General features: G+C 38.6%; 1 protein-coding gene across 4 annotated transcripts in view; it reads left to right on the top strand.

Annotated features, from left to right (window-relative positions):
* The window catches only part of CACNA2D3 (calcium voltage-gated channel auxiliary subunit alpha2delta 3), an 846,876-nt gene that overhangs the window by 783,663 nt on the left and 42,977 nt on the right, over nt 1-20,236 (top strand). For 3 of the 4 annotated variants that reach the window (XM_043885641.1, XM_043885642.1, XM_043885643.1), the window contains 4 exons: nt 1,342-1,417; nt 3,965-4,017; nt 5,691-5,746; nt 13,208-13,319. In XM_043885641.1, coding sequence (XP_043741576.1) covers nt 1,342-1,417; nt 3,965-4,017; nt 5,691-5,746; nt 13,208-13,319 — 297 coding nt within the window. The remainder of the gene's footprint in view (nt 1-1,341; nt 1,418-3,964; nt 4,018-5,690; nt 5,747-13,207; nt 13,320-20,236) is intronic. The other variant, XR_006337469.1, reaches the window with a different exon arrangement.

Below are 20,236 nucleotides of genomic sequence, written 5' to 3'. Positions count from 1 at the left end.
TTATTCTAGCATACGTTCCCAGCCCAACATTAAGTATGTTTCACATTAAGCACTGCCTTATTTCAGAAAGGGATTCCTGGAGGGAGAATTCCTTCTAGTCATTTAGAAATTCATGTATTACAGTGTTAACGTGTCATCTGGCAACTGTTACATAACTCAGGTTGGACTTTAAGTGTCTCTCCTTTGGGATGCCAGGAATAATGGAAAGAGGAACTGGGGGGAGGGGTGAAATACATGTGTGGGATAAAGTATTTGCTCCATCTTAAAGCTCTTAACTGGCTACTGGAAATTGCCATTCCTTTTTGCTTTGTAAAGGTGTTAATAAGAAACTAAAATGTCTGGAAAAAAATTGAAAATAAAATATCGTTCCAACTGAATAAAGGTCATAACTAGAATAAGAGCTATATTTTTACCACCAAGGCAGAAAAATACATCCATTTTCTTGTTTCATAAACTGCATTGTTTTCAAAAGTAAGTATATACTCACTACTATGGTGGTGGTAATGAAAGAGAGGGAGCAGGGTTCCAACCAAGGAGTCAGCTGGTTTTCAACAAATAGTCAAGGATCTGGCTTTCTCTTAGTCTGAGCCTATTTCTTAGTGCCTAAAAGAGACAATGGATCCTGCCATTTCTTAACCCCAAGTGACCTTCCCCAGCTCTTCTCAGCCTTGGAGACAGTCCATGTGGGTTCCAGCAGAGGCCCAGGATTCAGTTTATTTATTTATTTATTTATTTCTTCAGGATTCAGCTTAAAACAGCATATTCCTTTGGAGTATCTTTGTCCATGCAAGTCATCCTTGTTCAAGCCAAAATGACTATTTTATCATGCTTTTTCGGGAGGAAGGTTCTGCTGCCCTTTTTCCATCCCACTGATAACCTTTGTTCTCTTTGTTCTTTAAGTTCCAAGTGTGACATGACTGTGTGTGTAGTCCTGGACTTTGCCATGTCCCATGCTTGTCACTCTTGTTGTTGTTTAGTCACTGAGTCGTGTCCGACTCTTTTGTGACCCCACAGACTGTAGCACCACCCCCCCCGCCCCCCGCCCAGGCTCCTCTGTCCATGGGATTCTCCACGCAAGAATACTGGAGTGGGTTGTCATTTCCTTTTCCACGCCATCTTTCCAACCCAGGGGTGGAACCCACGTCTCCTGTATTGGCAGGCGGATTCTCTACCACTGAGCCATCTGGGAAACAACAGCCTTGTTAGGCCTGCCTTGGTTTGTGTTTGTCACTGTTGTGCTGGCTGGTGGTTCGTGACTGTTCACCTGCTGGTTGGTCCACAGCACCATGTGGTTCTCATGTTCTCCCATTTAGTGAAGCTCCTTTCCCTTCTCTTCTGTAGAATTACCCTTTATGACTATCAGGCCATGTGCAGGGCCAACAAGGAGAGCAGCGACGGCGCCCATGGTCTTCTGGATGTAAGTACAGCGCAGTCACTCAGAAGACAGATGTGTGTTTTTTCCTGTCTCGGTGTGTGAGCGTATAGTTTTCCTTGGACCCATCAAGTTTATCTGTTTCAAAATAATGAATATTTAAATGTGTTTCCTGATTTCATTGATTAAGAAAAGTTATTTCTGTTAAATCCAAATCCAGTGATTTCTGGAATGACAAACAGACCTAAAGTCTTTGATGGATTAATGCAGCAGCCCCCCTTTTGATGGGCAGAAAAGGGGAGAAGTTTTGTCTGTTCTGTCATTCTCAAATAAATGAGACTTTGGTTTGGTTCAATAGAAACCTTCTTTTTTGTTATAATAGAGCTGCTAGCCTGTGAACAAATCCACATTTTGATCAGATTCTCCACTCTAATTGTCCTGCTGCTTTTAACATTGTTTTCCCTGGAGCTCACCCATCCATGGTGTCACAGTTGAGGATCCATCAACATAACTTTGTATCATTAGGAACTGGCTTTCAGATCACCAGAAATTAACTTAAAATTTACCCTTGGTTTAAAAATATAATTTACAATATGCAAGCAATGTAAGTTTGGCCACCAATAACTTGAAAACACAGAAAAAGCAGACATAGATACGTCTACATAGTCTGGCATATAGGTATAAGTATAACCCTTACATGTTATCATTTTGTAAATTCCAAAAATCAACCTAAAATTTGGCTTGAAACACAAAATTTAAGAACCATTTTGGTTTTAAAATATAAATACACACCTTCTCATTTGCAGATGTAAGATCTTGCAAGGGGATTATTTAAAAACCAAATATTTAACACAGTTCTCCTACACTAAGGGAGCAAGAAATGATTCTGAGCTAGGACATTTCTGAGAGGCAACTTGGAACTAAAAATGGGACGATTTGAAAAACACCACTTTTTAGAATGAAAATCAACACATATTTCCTAACCCAGTTTCCCTAACCTTAGCATAAGTATTTCCAGACTTAAAATGTTCCCAAGATATGTTTTTATCATTAGGCTTAAAAGCTCAATGGCTTTGCCCTTCTGAAAGTTAATGTGCATTTAAATTTTTAATCCCATATTTACATAATCCCTTTGTTTACCCTGCATTGAGCCAGCATCTGACAGAGAATTCTTGAGTATCCTGCCCCTGTGCTTCCCCCTCCTCACTTCCAAAACTTTCTTAATCCCTTTATTCATTCTCTCCTCCCACACTGAAATGTCACTACCCATCCCAGTGGGTACAAAGACCCAGAACTGTCCTATGGTCTGAAAGAGAGATGGTTATTTTCCAAGCCATAAGAAGTGTAATGGCAGAACCACAGGACTGCATGGCTGCATTTGGTTTTACGAAATAGTTAATAATTCCCATCCTTAGATGACCCTAATCCTGAAAGCCCTGTGGTTCAGGGAGTGATGAGGACACACTCAATCAGAGTCAGAGATTCAGTCTGCCATCTGGGTGGGCTGGGAGTAACCCCCGCGGACTGTTGTTCCGTGTATTTGCTTATTGGCTTGAATAGGGATGTTTTTAAAAATGTTCAGGGGTATATAAATTTGTTCTTGTTTTATTTGAAACTGGATAATCCTCCCATTCCTAGTTCTAGTCCTTATCATCAAAATGCTTTGATGGTAGGATTAAGCAGCCATCACATCAGAAACCAGGATTAGGCATTTCATTTCCCTGCTACCTAAAAGAAACCACAAAAGGTTCTGAGGCTTTTCTGGACCTGCAGCTTGGGGCCCGGGCTTTGCCAATGTCATTGCCTGTCTCTCAAGTCCACCCACTGCTCACATATCTGGCATACCTAGGTACAAAGAACTGACTGAGGGGGAGACCTGGTATTTTCCAGAATTCAGGAAATTGAATTATCCACATAGGAAATATCACAGGGTAAACAATCCCACTGCTTTTTTTAATTAAAATATTCTGAAATAAAGATTAGCCTGTCAATGCCTTCTTTTATAGAGTGAAGGGGATTTTCTGCAAGGATAAAATCACATGTTTATATGGTTATCATTTTTTTTCAAGTCCGAATATGTGAGTGTAAGAAAAGGCAGCTTAAATCCTACATAATTCATGGGCAACATTAAAATCAAGTATGTGCAATTTTTGCTTATTTCAATGAATGACATACAGTGATGGAGAACAGGGAATCACCTTTCCAAAAGGCAGCCCTGAGAATTACCATTTGAAATTAGTTATATGATTCCTGCCGCTCAGCATTAGGCTGCGAAATATTAGCCCCCAGAGGGTAAAGGTTTAAGCATCGTTTGCTGAACTTCCTTTTTCCTCCCAGAGATAACCCCTGTATTAGATCATGTTTATTTGACTTGTAAATCACATCTTACCACAGGGGAGTTCAAAGTTTTAAAATGTTAGTTTTGGGATATAATATCCAACCATTTTCGTCTTTAAGGGAGAGCTTCACTGTTTTTTGACATGATATGAATCTCTCTAGAAGAATAACATTGTCTTTATGTAAAGCCTTAGGTTAAACTACAAATTTTGTGTGTGATACATTGTTTTTAATGAACCGAATTCTTCTCTGCAGCCTTATAATGCCTTCCTTGCCGCAGTAAAATGGATAATGACAGAACTTGTCTTGTAAGTACAATTTGCTGTATTTTTTAAAAAAGCATTACTTTACTGTGTTCTAAAGTGAATTGAGAGATTGTGCTTCATGCTTCCAATAAACATTAGATTATTGCTAATACTCTGCGATAAACTCATTGAACATCTCGAAATATTGAACGTAGAGTCCAAAAGATCATCTTTTAATAGGTGAATCGTGGTCACTGCTTATGCCCTTATGTCACTGTTTAGCAGACTAACAGCTTACAGTACACAAACCAAATTTATTTATTGTGGTTACTGTTAAATTTAACATGGATGTCTGGCTGTTTTTAGTGCAGCCTGGGTGGGCTGTGGTCAGAAGAACAAATTGCCAGGGCTGTCCACTGTGCTGCTTTGGATGTCTTGGCATGTGCAGGCGTGGGGGCCTGTGCAGTCACGGGTCAGGGGCTTTCTCAGGTGTGATTTAATTGTTTACCTTGTCAAATTACAGTCCTGCTGGATGCATCTGTGACTTAGGTCAGACTTGAAATGGCACAAAGATGAAAGGCTTGACTTCCAGATGAGATATTGGACACATTACAGAAACACTGTGTCCCACAGAAGGAAGGAATTCCATGGGCCAGCATGGAAACCAGATCGTTCAGGCTGCACCAAACTCTCATTCTTACTTTCCCCATTAAATTTCCAGTTCTGTGTGTTTAAGGCAGATTTCTTGTTATTTCGTGAACAAACAATGTCTTATTTATTGCTTTAATGTAACCTATATTAAGTATAACTTCATGTGGAGAATAAGTTCTTCATGTAGATAAGAGACAGAAAATACAGGTAATAGTGGGATTTTCATTGTGAGCTGTGAGTGATAGCAGCCATGAGCCTGAGAAGGAAATGACTAGATTTTGATCTATTTCCTTTCATTTGGGTTTACCTGGTGGCTCATCTGGTAAAGAATCTGTCTACAATGTGGGAGACCTGGGTTTGATCCCTGGGTTGGGAAGATCCCCTAGAGAAGGAAATGGCAACCCACTCCAGTATTCTGCTGTGAAGAATTCCATGAACTGTGTAGTCCATGGGGTTGTAAAGAGTCAGACACGACTGAGCAACTTTCACTTTCACTGGCATTCTTTACTAGCAATTGAGAAATTATGATTTTTGTGAAGTTGCATTGGGACATAATTTCCTAAAAAGAAGTTTATTCCAATTGTCCTCACCACCTTGCGCTACACACACACACACACACACACACACACACACACACACACACTCAAATGCATTTGTGTTACAGTATAAATTTTGAAAGCATCCTTTATACTGCAGATCATAGTCTTAAGTAGAGACTATTCTGTTTATATTTCTGAACCAAGGCAGGAAAAGCCCTTTGAATGTGGACTTTTTACTGTGGACTCAGACTATAACAAGAAAAAGTTTTCCCTATAAAGCATGATATTTCTCAAAAGAATCCCTGAGTCTTAAGTGAACCTGATTTCAGGGTTTGGCTGGCATTGGTGATAAAACAGTCTTTCACTAGTAAGACAAAACCTAGTGAAAATTTGGTGGTAACCGAACCAACCATGTTGATATATCCAGATATCAGATGATGTTATTCTTTCAAATGAGGTGAGTGATGTTGAATAACACCGAATGTCACTCTTCCATTCAGGGTGTGGGTGACCAAGTAACATTGGGCTTTTCCATTCCCTGCTTAGGTTTCTGGTGGAATTTAACCTTTGCAGTTGGTGGCACTCAGATATGACAGCTAAAGGTAAGGAGCAGCTGTCTTCATTTTCCTTATTCAGAGTGATGAACCTGGGGCTCACCAGCTACTTTTCACCAGGGATGTGCTCACATAAAACTACCCAGGACAAAGTGATGATTTCTCCTTTCTGTTAGCAGAAGGCATCCTTTGTGCTGAGGGCAGCACCGTTCAGTCTGACAGAAATTCCACAGTGCATGTTGAATGTATACTTTGACCTGTTTCCTTAACTCAGTCTTTGAGGTCATACACTGCACAGGTGAATTCTTCAGAAGCTAGTGGGCAGTGCTGAAATCTAAGGGTCACAGATACATCGGCTTTCTCAGGCTGAATGAATGAACGACCATTACCTTTTTACTGTTACCTTTCATAAAATATAAATCTGATCATTTTATTTTCCTTGCTGAAAAAGCTATCAATGATTCGATCAATAATTAGTAGAAACTATCAGAGGCCTGAGTTTAGAGTTAGATTAATATCAATATAAGTTCTGGCTCTGAGGTTGACCTTTGTCAAGTTAGCTGATCTCTTCAAGGCTCAGTTTCCCCACAGTAAGCTAAATAAATAAAATAATAAGTAATATTTATCTCTTATTATTTGTGTGTATTTGTGCATTTAATGGTAAGATAAATCATGGTGTATACTGAGTGTAGGACTGGAATATAGTAAGCCCTCTAAAAGGTAGCTGTAATTAATTTATGATAATGGTGATGATGATGTTGACTTGTGAAAAGGATGAAATATTGTCATTTGCAGCAGTATGGATGGAACTAGAAAATATATTTAGTAAAGTAAGACAGACAAAGACAAATACTGTATGACATCACTTTTAATACAAATGAATCTATATACAAAACAGAAATAGACAATAGGAAACAAACTTACAGTTACCAAAAAATGACAGCCCATTCACAGAAAGCCATAGGAAATAATTATAAAATCTAGTAATATTTAGCAAGAAAAACAATATGCAAAATTGTGTATGCCCCCCAAATCCCCAATGACTGGGGAGAAGGAGGATGTAGAATTAACTTGGATCAGCAGTCAGGCCACTGGGGAGTCAATAAACAGGGACCAAAATATGAATTAGGAAGAGAAGGCTCTCAGATACCCCAAAGAAAATTTTACCTATAACATGAACCTGCTTTTGTTTAAAATTATAGATGATTTGCAAAAGGAAGATGAGAAGGAACTTACCTAATGGGTACTTGTTATCTTTTTCTAGTCACTTTTCTTACTTGGCTACCATGTCCAGATTTTTACTATTAGGGGTGGAAAAAAAAGGTACATGAGATTAAATGAGAGAAAAGGAAGGAAAATGATCAGTGGAGGCCAAGCGAGTGGGTGGTAGTTGGTCAGACGGCTGCCGTTTCTGCGGCAGCAGTGCCTTGGGACAGATCTCAGTCCTTCCCAGTCATGCTTGGAGCCCGGTTTCACCTAGAGATGAAGCATCTGACTTCTGAGTCAGGCAGCCTTCCTCCGCCACTTGCTGGCTGTGCGGTTCTGGACAAGTTGCTTGGTCATTATGAGCTTTGGTTTCCTTGCTTGTCAGCAGAGATAAGATGTGATACGGCTGTGAGCAATGGACTCAACCATGCGTGCAAAGCCCACATGCAAGGTGTGGCACAGGGCAAGTCACCATGCGTGGCAGGCAGGGCTCCCGTTTTGGGAGCTGTGACTCCTTTGGCTTAAATGTCTGGCTTCTTCTAAGGAGTGTGCTCAGTGCCGGGGCAGCAGGCTGGTGGTCTTCAGTCCTTCACTTTCTGGCATTTCTCTTTTTTCCTATTCTTATTCACATGGCCTGCCCACCCTGCCCACCAGGCTTTTGTGTTGAGTGCCAACCTTCTTGCCACCAACCCCACTCTTACCTTGGCCGGCTTCCCTTCCCTGCTGCCACAGGCATCTGCCCTCACTCTTGTGCTGGTCCTTGACATGGACAGTTCATTGTTGAGTTACTTCTGAGTGCCAGTCTCTGTGAACTAGGATATCTGCTTAGACCAGTGGTTTTCAGCATAGGGGTGATTTTGCCTCCCAGGGGCCATTGCAATGTCGAGACATTTTTGGTCACAACTGGGGATGGGAGAGAGCTACTGGCATGCAGTGGGTAGAGGTCAGAAATGCCCGTAAAACACTCTGTAACACATGGGACAGCCCCTCACAACAAAGAATCATCTGACTCAGAATGTCAATAGTGCCACTATTGAGCAATCCTGATGTAGACTGAGGGGTGTCGGGTAGGAGAGAGGAATTATGAGGAGCGGCACAATCTTTGCACTCAGAAACTCGTGGAGGTTCTCATTCTGAAATTTCACCTTTCTTCTCCCTTCTTTCTCCTCCAACTTAGCTAAAATTTTAGCTAAGAGGAATGATGTGATGTTTCAGGTCTGTGTTTTCCGTCTTAGAAACTTTTTAAACAACTCTTAATAGATAATTCCAAATCATCTCACTCCATTGACAGACTGCACAAAGACCTTGTCAAATGGTTAAATCATCTGCAAGTGCTGAGCCCGTATGTAGCACTTTTTCCCTTCCAGAGTGCCAGCACTGGGTTCTCTTCAGATCCCTTCAACATACCTGAGAGGTGGGGACTGCTGGAACGTGTCGTTGAGCGTCTCCGAGGCACCTAAGTCTGGCAGCTAGGAGAAAATAAGCTCAATGGTAAACCAAAACCGGCCACCTCCGCTGGAGGGCGGCGGGAGACGCAGCTGGCCTTCTGTGAGTCCTGTGTTGAGCAGGCTGCCGCACGTGGATTGATTGTTTCATTCGGACCTGCAGCCCTCTGCTGGGCATGGCTATGACTTTTTCCATTTTATAGATGAAGAAACTGATTGCAGTGGGGAATGCTCTCACCCACAGAGCTGCTATCATCTGAATCTTTGTTAGATGTGAATGTGAATCTCAGACCCAGTACAAGCCGGGAAAAGTTCCAAGCACCATAACAATATTGCCTTGCGAGGTTTCTGCATTCTAAATTTACCCTTCTCTCACTGGATAAAGACCCTGAGCTGAGACATACATCTTTGTTTAGCTAAAAATGGAATCCATAATTATACTGTTTATCTGCTTCATTTCCTTAATGAAGGGGACTGTGGAAGGCCATTTCTGCTTGATTATCACAAAGGTATCATTTTGGCGAAGTTGCACAAAGAGAATGGGGCTTGCTGGCACCCGGTTATGAATGAGGGTGCATTCGCAGAGACAAAAGAGGAGGAAAGCTTTTCAAATGGCAACTCTATTCATTCCTGATTGTCTGCACATAATTACTGTGAACCCAAGTCCGTTATTCTCATCAGGGACATTTGTTGCTAAGGGAAAATTAAAGAAATCCAATTGTGTGGATGTTCCACTGGGTACCTCGTTGTAAGTGAATGATAGGTCCTGGCGGCTTCAGCCTGAGACATCCAGTGTAACTGGGGTGAGAAGCAGACAGGGTGATGGCCAAGAGTGAAGGCTCCAGGATGTGAGGAGGACGTGCACATGCATTTGGGCTTCAGAGCATACAATGGTGTGACAGGCAAGCAGTTAACTTCATTTCTCTGAGTTTTAGTCTCTTCGTCTGTAAAACAGGATAGCTGCAGGGCCGTGCTCACCGTGAGAGGGTGAAAATTCGATCCATCAAAGGATCTAGTGTGGTGTTTGGCTTGTAGTAGGCACTTAGTGGGGCTTCCCATGTGGCACTAGTGGTAAAGAATCCTCCTGCTAATGCAAGAGATGTAAGAGACCTGGGTTCGATCCCTGGGTTGGGAAGATCCCCTGGAGGAGGAAATGGCAACCCACTCCAGTATTCTTTCCTAGAGAATCCCTTGGACAGGGGAGCCTGGCGGGCTGCCATCCATGGGGTCACAAAGAGTTGTTGGACATGACTAAAGCCACTTAGCATGCACCCATGCACGCACGCATGCGGGCGCTTAGTGAGTGTTGGCTGCCAAGGTGGTTTTACTGTTCAGGTAAATGATGATCATGATAAGTCACTTTCCGTGGGGCTCAAGGCAGGCTGTGTCTACTTCCTGAACTTCAATTTTCTCTTCTGGAAAAAAAAAAAAAGAATCAGTCTAGCTGAGCTCCACGATCCTATGTGCCAACACCTTTGTAAGATGATGAGTTTTAAATTCCTGAGAGTTAAAACAGTACCGATCAGATGACTGACAGCCTTAGTTATTGGTTTGAAATTCCATAAATAAACAGTAACAACTGGCAAATATATGTGGTGTTTTCCTGTAGCACTCCAGACAGAGAAACATCTTCATAATAAACCATACTATTTAGATTAAATGTGGCCATGGTTTTATATGATAATTCATGTGTTTCCCAAAAGCACCAAGCAACTTCTAGCCAATCTATAGTCTTACTTCAAATAAACTCAAGGGCTTATTACCACATCAGTATGGGTGACCTAGAGTTGTGAAAGGAATAAGAATTTACCCAGAAAGGATCAGAGCCAAATGAGTCTCTCCACTGAGATTTGGACTCTTTCCATTGTAACTGGGCCCAGACAGTTAGAGATGGTGTGGTTATCAGGGTTATTTAAATCACGTGTGCTACCTGTCTCAGCCTGCCCCCCAAAGATCTTTCTTCCTTTCTCTCATTGGCCAAACTTCATAGAGCAGTTAAATATATATGTGTGGGAACCAGACAGCCCAAGTTCAAATATTGGCCCTGCCACATACTCACTGGATGAATTTAGGCAGTTCACTTCATCCTCTCCTCCATTCACTAATTTACAAAACAGAATTAACACTTTCTCCTATCTCATAGTTTGATTTGTTTAAATTTTGTCATGTAGTACTAGATAAATATGCGTAAAGTGGAATGACATCTGGCATATAGTAATTTCTTAATAAATTTAGCTGTTACCATCGTTATATGCCATCTGCATGCTTGCACTGTATTAACTTATAAACTATGCTTTTATTTACTTAATCTTTGTTTCAGCGAGCTGACTTTTTGAAAATTAAATATTAAAATGCGGCTTCCCAAATTAAAAGTTAGTCCTGCTTGCTGTATAATCCATTGTAAAAAATAATAACCCTGAAAATAAACTGTATTATCATATTATAGTTAGCTCCTCTGAGCTTCATGTTTGGCCTCCCTAGAATAAAGGAGAAAAAGAACAAATGAAAGAAAAAAAAAAGGCAAAAACTGCCTAGCATCAAAGTCATCTTCCTGACAAGAATCAAGGACATTGATAAAGAAATGAGAAGAGAATGATGTTCCAACCAAGTGCCTCTGTGTTGTTACTGTTGAACCTGCGCCGACTGAAATCCCCTTGCTTTCCACTCAAGGCAGGCCATTTGCCATTAGGTACTGAGAATCTCCCGTTTCCTTTGTCAGTTTTATTTGCCTGAAAAACACCATTCAAAAGAATTATTCATTTGCTCAGCAAGCATGTAAGAACACTTCCTGAGAGCTAGCTCTGCAGGCTCAGGGGATAGACAGTGTCTGGAACTTGGCCCTTTCAGGCGCGATGGCTACCAGCTTCGTACCCTCAGTGCTGTCAGGATCAGGAAGGCAGCTATCTGTTTGCTATTCCAACCAAACAGTGATGGCCCAATAAGGCTGACAGTCTGAGGATTCAATGAAATAGCATTCACAGTAGAAGTGGTGGTGGCTGTAAGCGTGTACACTTAAGTAGCACTGGCAATGTACCAGCCACTTTCAATAGATGAAGTTGTTTCATCCTCAAACGACCCTTTGGAGTTGGTTCTGTTCTTCCCATTTTGCAGAAAGCATCACAGTGTGGAGAAATTAAAAACCCACTTAATGTCACACAGCAGCAGCAGAATTCACAACACCCAGAATTTGTGCTGTTAGCTACTCTGCAATTAGCGTGTAGAGTAACATGAAGATGGTATGTAGGTGGTAACATGAAGGTGGGGAGAGAGGGGCAAAAATGTATGTGAAACGATGCTTGGGTGTCACTCTGTTCAGAGTCATGCATGCATTAGACTGTTCGTTCCTCAGAACAACCCTGTGAGTTAGTATGTGAATCACTGCTTAACGTCAGCGACCAGTTCCTAAAATCACGTTTTGCACAAAAAGCTGATTGAGTCTACTTCCTTTTGTTTTAAATAAGAAAAACTACAGTGTATTATGCTTCAACTCCAAACCCCCAATCAATTTCCTCAGAATAATTAAAGCTCAGTAAAAAGGCCTGTATATAAAAGAATCACGTAAGGATATAAACACTTAAAACATGGCTTTCTGCTCACCCAACAATTACCTGGTTGTTACCAAACGGTTGTTTTGCACTCAGTAACTCTGTGATGCCTCTCTTAGTGCTGGCAGGCTCCCAGATGGGCATTCTATGAAACATCTAATGGTGGTTCTGACATCCAAACCAGTTGCGTTTGGAATATACCTAGAGAGATTATTACAAATATATGTTTATATCCACGTCAACATCAGTCAGAAACTTCATACGAAGTTTGAGTATTGGGAATCTATAAGCAAATGTTCTACTGGAAAAATGGTCATGAGTAAACCTCCTGTGAAGAGTGCCTATACTGCCGGCATCTCCGTTTTACAGATGAGAATACTGAGGATTAGCTAAAAGTAGTGAAGCAGGAATTTGCACTCCAAACTCCTCTGACTTTACCTTTAACTAGTCTGCTAATGGTATCTGTCATCATTGTCATCATCACTAATGGCTTCATGACAATACTGGCTTTATTTTTGTTTTTTAAAGAAAAGAAAAGAAAATTTTTGCTTTTATTATTAATTGACATTACCACTCATTACGTTCCAGGTATTGCCCTAAGTACTCAGCATATATTATTTGAGTTCTCACATCAACCTCTAATAGAAGAAGTTTATCATGCCTAATTTACAAATTTAAAATATTAGGTTTTGAAATTCGCCTACTGGACGTAACTTGTTTAAATTATTTAATAGACCACCAAGCCCTTACCAAGTACCTACTATGTGCTTACCCGTGTACCAGGGTTATTTAGTACTATCTTTCTGCACAAGGAACTTCACAATAGTGGGATTAGGTTCATGGCTGTGTTTCATAGACATTACGTATTTTATTATTCCATATTTCAGTTTTGTTTCTGTAATAAAACCGTGCAATAGTATTATGACCTTTATCTCACCCTAAATAATACAGTGTAGCTTATATTTTATACATTTATTCGGATGTATATGTGTGTGTGTGTGTTTGTTGCTGAGGTCACATAAGTCTGAGGCCAGAGACCCAGTGAATGATGTTGTACCAGAAAGTAGAATTCTTGAGATGCATAAATGATAGTTGATCATGCCAACAGAACTGCTTGAGGAATTATAGCTTATAGAGTTGCTTGGCAGATGAAATCACTTGACTAATTAGAAAATAATGCATTATGCTGTGCCTAGAAAAATCACAGAGCAGCAGGCGCGGAACTGCGTTCTGAGTTACTATGGGCTGCCAGTCACAACAAAGTCAGTGCCTTGTATTCTTTATCTTTTTTTTTTCTCCCCTTATCCCTACAGCCCAGAAATTGAAACAGACCCTGGAGCCTTGTGACACCGAGTATCCGGCGTTCGTCTCTGAGCGCACCATCAAGGAGACCTCAGGGAACATTGCTTGTGAAGACTGCTCCAAGTAAGCACCCCTGCCCCACCCCGCCCCCTTCTGTTTGGTCGAGACCTTTCCCGGAAGGGCCGGCGCGGCCGCCATGCCCAGGATTGCGCTGCGGGCTGGAAACATGGCTGCCCTCTTGTGTGAGAACTGTTTCCATCAGCTTGGAAGGAGCACCACTTGGCTTTGTTAGAGGGATCGTTTAGAGTTTGGGAAGCATTCAAATGTATGAAAATATGTCCTAGAATATGAGATTTTTAGCCCAGTTTGTAGATGGTTGGAAGAAGTCCTAATTGGTTTTTTATCCCAATTAACAGTTGGCAATTTATTTCACCAGTTGGGGGAAATTTCTCAGATGTTTTTATTCAAGGCACCAAGCCTTCAGGATTCACCCAAATCTGACACATTGGGAATTATTTCTTGGTGGCTTAATATGAGTGTCCCTGATTATTAATGAAGCTAGACCTCTTCTGCTGGTTTTATTGATCATTTGGGGTCTCTAGCTGCTTCTTTCCTGTTAGCAGTTCTCCCTTGAGTGGTGGGTCTATTCTTACTGATTTGGGCATTCTTTTTGTGTTTCAGATATGATTTCTTTGCAGTTCTGTGCTTTGTATGTGTCTTCTTATTCCTTGATCTGTCTTTTCACTTTTTATAGACATCTTTAGATGCATATAAATTTTCTTTTGCTTTTATTTTCATGTGGTCAAATTTATTATTTTCTTCTTTGACTTGTGCATTTTGTGCCTTGTTTCAGAAACTAATCTCTACCCTAATGTAATACATATATTTTTATTCTGAACACATTAAAAAGTTGCCTTTCACACTTAGAACTTTAATGCCTCTGGAATTTATTTGTGTGAGTTTCATGATTTAGAGGTCTAATTTCATCCTTTTTCATATAGTTGGCCTGTTAACCAGCACTTTTTACTCAGTATTTTTTAATTTTCCAATAGATTTATTATGACATCTGTGTTATAGGCTGGGTTCCCATCTATGTGCAGCTCTGCTTTTAGGTTTTATGGTTTATGTGTCAACACCATATCTCTTTAATTATTATAGCTTTGTAGTGTGACTTGATAGCCGGGAGGAAAAAAATCTCTTTCTCTTATTCTTCTTTTAAGTCAGCCTAACTGTCTTTGCCTCTTTACTCTTCTATATTAATTTTAGAGCCAGCTTATTAATTTTGATGAATTAGGGTTTGATTACAATTACCGTAAGTTATAGATTAATTTGTAGATAACTGCTATTTTTATGATATTAGACCTTCCCACTTATAAGCTAAATATCTCTGTTTATTTACATGCTTCTCAATACAGTTTCATGATGTTATGTTAGATTTATACCTAAACAACTTATGGGATTTTTCTTTCAGAAATGGCATATATTTAATACTATATTATCTGATTGGTAATTGCTAACATATGAGAATCTCACTGATTTCTGTACATTATATATCCTGCACCCAGCTGCTAACTGCTCTTTTAAATCTAATAGTTTGTGTTTGGGTTCTTTTGGACTTTTTCTCATACATAGTAATATCATTTGTAAAATTTTTCCTTTCTAATCTCCACACTTCATTATTGTTTTATTGCACTGAACTTCTGATACATTTGTTGAATAGAAGCCATGAGAGTAGAAAACCATGTATTATTTCTAATTAAAAGAATCACTTCTAATAATTCCATGTTAAGTATGATGTTTGCTATAGGGCTTTTAAATTGTAGGAAAATATAAATAATATAAAATTTACCATTGTAACTATTTTGAGTATATAATTCAAGGGCATCAAGCACATTCCCAGTGTTGTGCAACCTTAATTATTATCCATCTTCTAAATTGCTATGAGTTTTTGGTAACCATTTATTAGGTTAAGGAAAACCTCTTCAAGTGTACTTGTTGCTCTGGTTGTTACTGTGTGAAACTTGAAACTGTATGAAACTATGAAAATGTATGAAAAAATATTTTTTTGCATCATCACTAAAATAATTTTAATTTTTAATATGTTGATTCACCGATGTAATTTTAAAAAATTTAAATCATGAGCTATGTCATATATATTATAAATGTCTTTAATAGTAGATGGGTTATGTAATATGAAACATACTTGCTTTTGCAGGATTGACTTTCATTGATTACAAAAAACAGGACAAAATTCATATTACTAGATTCATTTGCTCATACTATGTTGTGAACATTTGCGTCTGTGTTCATAAAGAGGAGTGGTCTGCACTTTGCCTTCCTTTCATTTGACTTTGCTATTAAGATCATTTTATTGTCACAAATTTACTTGAAGAGTCTTTCCTCTTCCTCTAATATCTTTAACATTTTGTGTAAGATTAAATTGTCTGCCTCTTATAGATTTAGTAAAACTCATAAAACTATCAGTGATTGATGGGTTTTTGCTTATTTGTTTGTTTTTGTGTGAGTACATTTTCAGTTACTCTGTTAGTTTCTTTAATGGTTACATAATATCTCTTTGGAATTTCCATTTCTTTTTTAGATGATTTTGGTGATTATATTTCTCAGAAAATCGCCTATTGCATCTTACTCTTAAAGTTTATTGCATGCTTGCATGCATTTGTAAATAGTGTCTTTTTATTACACGGTTACCTTATTTGTGATTTTCCCCTTTTAAATCACTCTCATTCTCCCCATCTCCCTCCCTCAGTCCCTCCTGTTTCCTCCTCTCCTCTCTCTCTCCCTCTCACACTGGCACAGATATGTCTGTTTTGTTTTTCTTTCCAAAGAATCATCATTTAGTTCGCTTCATTCTCTCTGTTTCTTTGACTTTCTGTTTCATTTATTTTGCTTCTTCAGTGTATCACTATCTTCTATGTTTTGGGGATTTACTCTTTTTTTTTTTTTAAATTTTTCTACCATTTTGTGTTTGATGCTTAACTTTTTCAGCTTCATTTGTATATAAACATACATATATATATATATGATTTCTCCCTACATTCCAGTTTATCTTTGTAAATTTAATATAGTTTCATTGTTATTCAGCTCTAACAGTTTTCTAACTTTCACTTTTTTTTTTTTGATCTGTAAATTTTTAAATAGTGTTTTAAGATTTCCTAATCTATGGGTTTTGAGGCTATCTTTTTTTTTTATTATTATTGATATCTAACTAAATGACAGTGTTGTCTATGTAACAAATGTGTTTTAATATGTGTGGAGACTTGCTTTGTATTCTAGAATTTGTCTCTGTGGTTTTAAAAGCAAGTTTTATTCTCTAAAAGCTGAGTGTAGAGATTAATATGTATCCATGGATCAGGTGTGTTTATTGTGTTTCAAACTTTTATTCTTGGTCTATTTTAGATGTCGAGCTCTCACCAGGCTTATGTATTTTTCCATTTTTTCATGTCATTCACTTTGTTTTGCTTTCTATATTGTGAAGCTATGTTACCATGGACATTTCTGTTCAAGGGTGGTATAGCTTCCTAATAAACCATTCCTTTTATCTTTTGTGTACTAACCCTCTTTATATGGAAGTGCTTTATGCTTTAATGCCTCTTTTGTTTGCTAATAGCATAGGATTAGAACTTCTTCTTTAGATAATATTTCCTAGGCACATTTACCCCCCCACACACACATTTTCGACTTTTTTGTCATTATGCATTACAATTATAAATAGAATGTAGCTGGATTTAAAATTTTATTATCTCTATTATTGACAGATTTAATCTTAAAATTTATTGTGCTTACCAGTAAGTTTGGATGCATTTCTACTATCATTTTATGTTTTTCCTTTCCCATGTGTTTTCTTTTCTTTTTTCTTTCTTTTTTGCCACCTATTATATTCATTATCTTTTCTCCATTCCCTTTTTCCCCTTATTAGTATACTAGTGTATCCGACTAAAGTATACATTCTATTTCAGTTGGTCAGGATTTCTTCCTTCCAGGAAGATCTGTTACTCCAGAACAAACAAGGCCTTAGGACCTCTAACTTGGATTATATCTCATCTCTTTCATGTAGTATTTTCTAACATTTTAGTTCTACTGTGTTCTTAACCTACCAAATATATTATTATTATTATTGCTGCCTATAGTAAATGAGATGCTTACTACTTTGTTTACTTACCATTGCCTTTTTTAAAACTATTGTTTTTGGTTCTACAGTATATTAGAAATCGTTTTCAAGAATGATCTGGGAGTGATAAATTATCTCATTCTTTATTTAAATTCTTATTCAATATGTACTCTACAGTGATACTTTAACTTCGTACTATCCAAATTGATATTTAAAAAATCCTATTCCATTGTCTTAGGACTTTTAGTTTTGCATCTTTATAAGTAATCTGGCTTTTCATTCCTCTCTGATGGTTTTTAAAATGTGTCTCTTTAATGTTCTGATGTATCACTGAAGTGTATTTAGATTTAAATGTATTTCTGTTTGTGTACTTTATTCTATATAATTTCCTTAAGCATATCACAGTTCACTAATTTCCTTTTGATTGGGTCTAGTCTGCTTCTTAAAGAGTCCACTGAGATTTTTTTTTTAAGTATTGCATTTTTGAAAAAAATCAAGTATAGTTGATTTACAGTTTTATATTATTTTCAGGTGTGCAGAGAATCCATTGTGATCTTAATAAGGTTGTTTTTTGTTTGTTTGTTTCTAGAAGTTTTATTTGCTTTTACTAAAAATTTGTATTTTTTTACATAGAGCCTTATTCTTAAGTTTCTACACATGATAATAAAGGCCTTTTAAGATTATTTTAATAGTTAACTTTCTGAAGGTACCAATCCTGTTGTTTCTTGTGTCTGCTTTCTTTCCTGGTTGATCATTTCTCATGTGTCTTGTCATTTTTGACTGTGAACTGATCTTTGCTATTTATTATTTTTATGGGAAGAGATTAGAGCCTGGGTTTCTCCTCACAATAGACTTACACTTGGGCTTCGATCATGTGTCCTATTGGTATTGACTGCCTGGGAATAATTGTTATGTAAGCTTTTGTATTTAGGAGTCCCTGCATTGTATAACTAGAATAAATATTTTTCCTAAGCAGCATGTAGTTTAGGCTTAAAGTTTTCTCACACTAATATTCTTTATCCCATTCAGAGTCCTGGACAGCAGCAGATAGGATTTTACACTTAGCCTATAAATGTGCAAGTGGGCTTTTAGTGTCTTTTCTTGTAAGTTCTTTTGCATTTAAACACACTTGTTTTATTTTATTATTTCATCCAGCATCTCTAAGTGTTTAGAACAAACCAGCTTCTATCTTTGCCCAGTGTACCATCTTATAGTTTACTGTATCAGCTGAGGAGTTCAGAACCATCACAGGAAAGCACTGAAGTACAGTGGTTTAGTGCAGGGCCTATGGAGTCAGAGGGTTCAGAGTGTGAGTCCTAATGTCAGGAACTGCAAATTGTGTGACCTGGAGTAAAAACCAAAACTCTGAAACTCAGCTCCTTCCTGGGTAATTTGGGGGATAATAATAGTGAGCATAGCATTGGCTTTTTGTAAGATGTAAGTGGGAAAATTTATGCTATGAATTTACATAATGCTTGAAAGAGAGTAAGTATTCAATATATAACCACACTTAACTGAAAGTAAAAGTCGCTCAGTCGTGTCTGACTCTTTGCGATCCCATGGTCTGTACAATCCATGGAATTCTCCAGGTCAGAATACTGAAATGGGTAGCCTATCCCTTCTCCAGCAGATCTTCCCAACCCAGGAATCAAACCAGAGTCTCCTGCATTGCAAGTGGATTCTTTACCAGCTAAGCTACCAGGGAAGCCCATGGCAACACTTAACACAAGTATAATACCATACCAACTTAGTATAAAAAATTTTTAACCTCGAGAAACCATTCTGTTGAAATGTCATTGTGCCTTTTCATAGTCTACCATCAATTCATGTCTATAGAATTCCCTGGAGAAAGAGGTCTCTCAGATGACCAGTTCGTGTATAACTTAAGTTCTGTTGACTATTCATGGCTCTGTGGCTCTGTCAAGTGACTCCATTGGTTTTATAATACTCCTGAACCCTTTTGAGCAGAGGGGTATCATCTCCCCAGTCATCATGACTGCAAACTCCATGAGGTGGCCAATATCTCTTAGCAGATGATAGATGATCATACTTAATGGAGTAAGTTAACTTTCTCATTTCCATTCTAAGTGAGAAAACAAATAGAACCAAGAAGGACAACTTCTAGGGCAAGCAGTATTTTTCCTTGTTGACTTGCAGTTAGAAACCAAAGAGATGAACACTGCTTGATGAAAATAAAGATTTCAAACTAAACAGAAGACCACCTTTCATTCACTGGGAGGTAAATGTGTTCTTGCTACATCCTGGAATCTGTGTAGGGTGCTTTAGGGAAGTCCAGGATGGATAAGATAATGAAGTAGATGCTGAGGTATTGACACCTCCCATGACTAGTCTGTTTCACAGTGTAAATTCCACACTCACAGGAGTGTGGGTTGAAAACTGATAGGAGGTTGGGAAGTTAAGAAGGCCATGTATAATTTGCTGGCAGCAGTGAAAAGATAAGATTTTTCTTTCGAAGCTTTATTTCAAGGCCACTGCCCAGCAGCTCTGGCAAAAAACAGTAATGGTTCTGGGGTCTGAGTGAGGAGAAAAACAGGGACTTGTGCGTTTCCTTTTTTTAAAATTAATATTTTTTTGTGTTTTTGACTGCAGCAGGTCTTAATTGCAGCACTCGGGAGCTTCAATATTCATTGTGGCATTGGGAATCTTTTATTAATAGTTGGGGCATGTGGACTTAGTTGTGGCATGTAGGATCTAGTTTCCTGGCCAGGGATGGAACCTAGGCACCCTGTATTGGGTGTTTTAGCCACTGGCTCACCAAGGAAGTCCCTTTTCTTTCTTTTTAACTAAAATTTTTATTAACATAGAGCAAATACAGAGAAGTGTACAAACCGTAAGTTTGCTGGTTGGCTAGTTTTCTCACAAAGGGGACACATGTATGTAACCAGCACTC

Source organism: Cervus elaphus, chromosome 24 (assembly GCF_910594005.1).
Source record: "Cervus elaphus chromosome 24, mCerEla1.1, whole genome shotgun sequence".
Taxonomy (NCBI): domain Eukaryota; kingdom Metazoa; phylum Chordata; class Mammalia; order Artiodactyla; family Cervidae; genus Cervus; species Cervus elaphus.
This window is presented reverse-complemented; position numbering and strand designations above follow the sequence as displayed.